This window comes from Mus caroli, chromosome 10 (genome assembly GCF_900094665.2).
Source record: "Mus caroli chromosome 10, CAROLI_EIJ_v1.1, whole genome shotgun sequence".
In the NCBI taxonomy this organism is placed as follows: domain Eukaryota; kingdom Metazoa; phylum Chordata; class Mammalia; order Rodentia; family Muridae; genus Mus; species Mus caroli.
Window position 1 is genome coordinate 34569166 of NC_034579.1, and position 3350 is coordinate 34572515.

Sequence of the window (3350 nt, forward strand, 5' to 3'; positions counted from 1 at the left end):
TACTTTGATGTTGGCTACTGGTTTGCTGTAGATTGCTTTTATCATGTTTAGGTATGGGCCTTGAATTCCTGATCTTTCCAAGACTTTTATCATAAATGGGTGTTGGAACAATGGTTCTAAAAACTTAAAAGCAATGCTGAGGTAATCCTGTGTGGTAGCTCTCTTTGGAGTAACCTGGAAAGCTTTTCATAAAGCCACTTGCTTTCCTAAAATTATTACTCTTCTGAAGTCAGGCTTCAATGTTTAAAAAAGGAAAAAAAAATCCTGAACTCAAGTGAGAGCTGATGATGGAGCCCACCCCTCATGTAACAGAAGCATCCCTCACCATGAGCATCAAAACCTCTGAGTGAAGTTAGTGTTGTGTAATGATTACCTCAGAAGGGTATATGAGATTTCAATGGTTACAAAGTTCTTATTTATCTTGAGTCAAATCCTTTCCAGGTTGCAAATTATCATATCTAAAGAAGGCTCTCCCAAGTTTTTCTGAACTAAACACCTTCTTCAGTCCTTTAACCATGTCCCATGGAGCCTTGACCACTATGTCAGCCTGCTTACGTATGAAGAGTTAACATATGACAATATTATGAGACAAAGATGTTGTTGTGTTGGTCAATGACTGCTGAGAATGGGGCCTACCCTAAGGAGTGGTTTGTGGGCTGGGTGGTAGTAACACACACCTTTAGTCCCAGAGCTTGGGAGATAGGTCAGCCAGGGCTATAAAGAGAAACCCTGTCTCAAAGACAGAGATAGGGGCTGGGGAGAAAGGTTTGTTTCTTCAGTGAGACTCCCTTGGAGAATACTAATTTTTCAATTGCAAGTAGCTTTCAATTGAAGATGCTTCTGGGTTAGGGATGGAGATGTATGTCCACGTCTCCTTTCAGCTGTAGGACCCCATCTGGCGCAGACCTGCACAGCTCTGAGACCCAGCCATCTGACATTCTCTAGGACCTGCCTCTAGCTTTCCTTGATTAGAATATGCTACAAATAAGGCTAAACCCATTAGAAGGTGTCTGAAAACATGAGGTCAAATCCTATCTTGGTATTTATTATGTAAGGGAATAAGTGTCTTTCCAATTTCTATGAAATTGCCAAGAGTAAAGTATTTTCTATCTGTAGCATATCAACTCAATCTCAAGAATCTATAAAAAAATAAATTAATGCTGGGGGGAGGATATAGGGGGCTTTGGGGATAGCATTTGAGGCGTAAATGAAGAAAATATCTAATAAAAATGCCTTAAAAATGAATGCTACCATTTCTACCTATATCATTTGAGTGTTATAAAAGTAGCAATTGATAATGGAAGTTAAAAGGTTTTGAAAACTATAAAGAAGTAAGCGAGTTGTTTTGACTTGGAGCAGTTTACTACACACAAAGGTTTAACACAGCCATGTGCTTGTCAAAAAAAAATATGAGACATTGAATGGTTTGAAAGCTACTGAGATTGTAAGTCAACAGATCTCTAATATATATAGTACCAATGAGGACTGATTTCTACTTCCAGGACCCTAAGAGCACACCTTCCCCTAGATATCAACTTTAGGGGATGCATGAAGGGCTTCCAGTTCCAAAAGAAAGATTTCAATTTACTGGAGCAGACAGAAACCCTAGGAGTTGGTTATGGATGCCCAGAGGACTCTCTGGTGAGTACCATTCACAGGTAAACATATGCTTTCTATAGCTAGATCAGCCCTTTCTGCTTCTCTGGGCTCCTTTCTGCCGCCAAGAGAAAGAACTCTCGTTAAACTAGAAAGGCCGTGGGACCCTCCTTGTGTGGCTGCTCCAGTTTCCAGTGGACCTGGCATCCAAAGCCCAGAGAGACTGTTCGGATGCCACTGGTCACTCGGGTGTAAGAAATGGGAATGCTGAAACCCAGCTGCTGTCAGAACAAGGAAGGAAGGCGAATGCGCCTGAACCCTGGCAAAAAACAACTGAAACACAAACCGCTTGCACAGCAGGCATGGACCTTTGTATATGAAAACTCACAAAAGTGTCCCATAACTACCAAAAACCCTATGTTTACCTTTTTTCTCCCCCACACAGATATCTCGCAGAGCATATTTCAATGGGCAAAGTTTTATTGCTTCAATTCAGAAAATATCTTTCTTTGATGGCTTTGAAGGAGGCTTCAATTTCAGAACATTACAGCCAAATGGGTTACTATTCTACTACACATCAGGGGTAAGTGCTTGCTTTCCTCAGAGGACACTCTGTGTAGCCATCTTGTCTATCAAAAACAAGTTTTAGGCATGATAAAAGTAAATTTGGACTCAAATATGACTCACAAATACACATGCTATCAAATGCTAAATATGTTATATACATATCTTACTTATAATATCTTATTAATGCTTGAGAATTTTATACAATGTATTTGATCATATTCAAACATGTATACACACAAACAGGTTTTTCCTCTAACTTCCCCCAGTTCATTCTACCTTCCTTCTGACCCCAACCAGTGTCCGTGTGTGTGTGTGTGTGTGTGTGTGTGTGTGTGTGTGTGTGTGCATATCTTTAAGTCCAAATCCATGTCCCATTTTTGGCTGTGCACTCCACTGAACTTTACTATGCACACTTTGACTAGTTATGAATTCTGAGTTAACCACTATTCATTGCACAGAGAAACTTCTTTGATGATATCTGAGAACTGCACTAATCTTGGGTATAGAGATAAGAAGCTAGAATGCAGTTATGTCTGTCTAGAACATAGTATCTATATGTTCTAGACATATAGTAGTAGGTTCCTCCCTGAGGCCTGTGAGCTCCCCGACCACAGGTTGTTGGCCAGATTGACAGTACTAGGCATGTGTTTCCTTCTATGGAGCAGGCCTTAAACCTCAAGCAGTTGATTGCCTCTGTAACATTCATGCCCCTATTACAATCACAGATATCTCTTGACCTGAAATTCAGTCCTGCCCCTCAGGAGTTGGTGGGCAGAATTCAAGAAGCCTGTAGACTCACCTGTGGCAAATTATATCTTCATTTTCTCTAATTGAAAGAACATTGTCTCCTATTTTTAATATTGAAACGAACCACAGTAGTATGAGCAGTACCTCTAATTTTGTTGCTGAATGAAATCACAAATATTTTCCACATTACAGTTGGCACAGACACTTGACAATATCATTTTTGCTCATTTCTACTAGATTCAAAATGTAGATGCTATTGGGTCTACTAGATCTATTACCTAATGTCTTTATAAAGAAGACGAGCGCATATGTAGCAAAAGATGGCCTAGTCGGCCATCACTGGGAGGAGAGGCCCCTTGGTCTTGCAAACTTTATATACCTCAGTACAGGGGAACGCCAGGGCCAAGAAGTGGGAATGGGTGGGTAGGGGAGTGGGGGGG

General features: G+C 40.6%; 1 protein-coding gene across 1 annotated transcript in view; it reads left to right on the forward strand.

Moving 5' to 3' along the window:
• Nucleotides 1–3350, forward strand: part of Lama4 (laminin subunit alpha 4) — a 142710-nt gene that overhangs the window by 113645 nt on the left and 25715 nt on the right. The window contains exons 26-27 of the mRNA XM_021173805.2: nt 1503–1641; nt 2042–2179. Coding sequence (XP_021029464.1) covers nt 1503–1641; nt 2042–2179 — 277 coding nt within the window. The remainder of the gene's footprint in view (nt 1–1502; nt 1642–2041; nt 2180–3350) is intronic.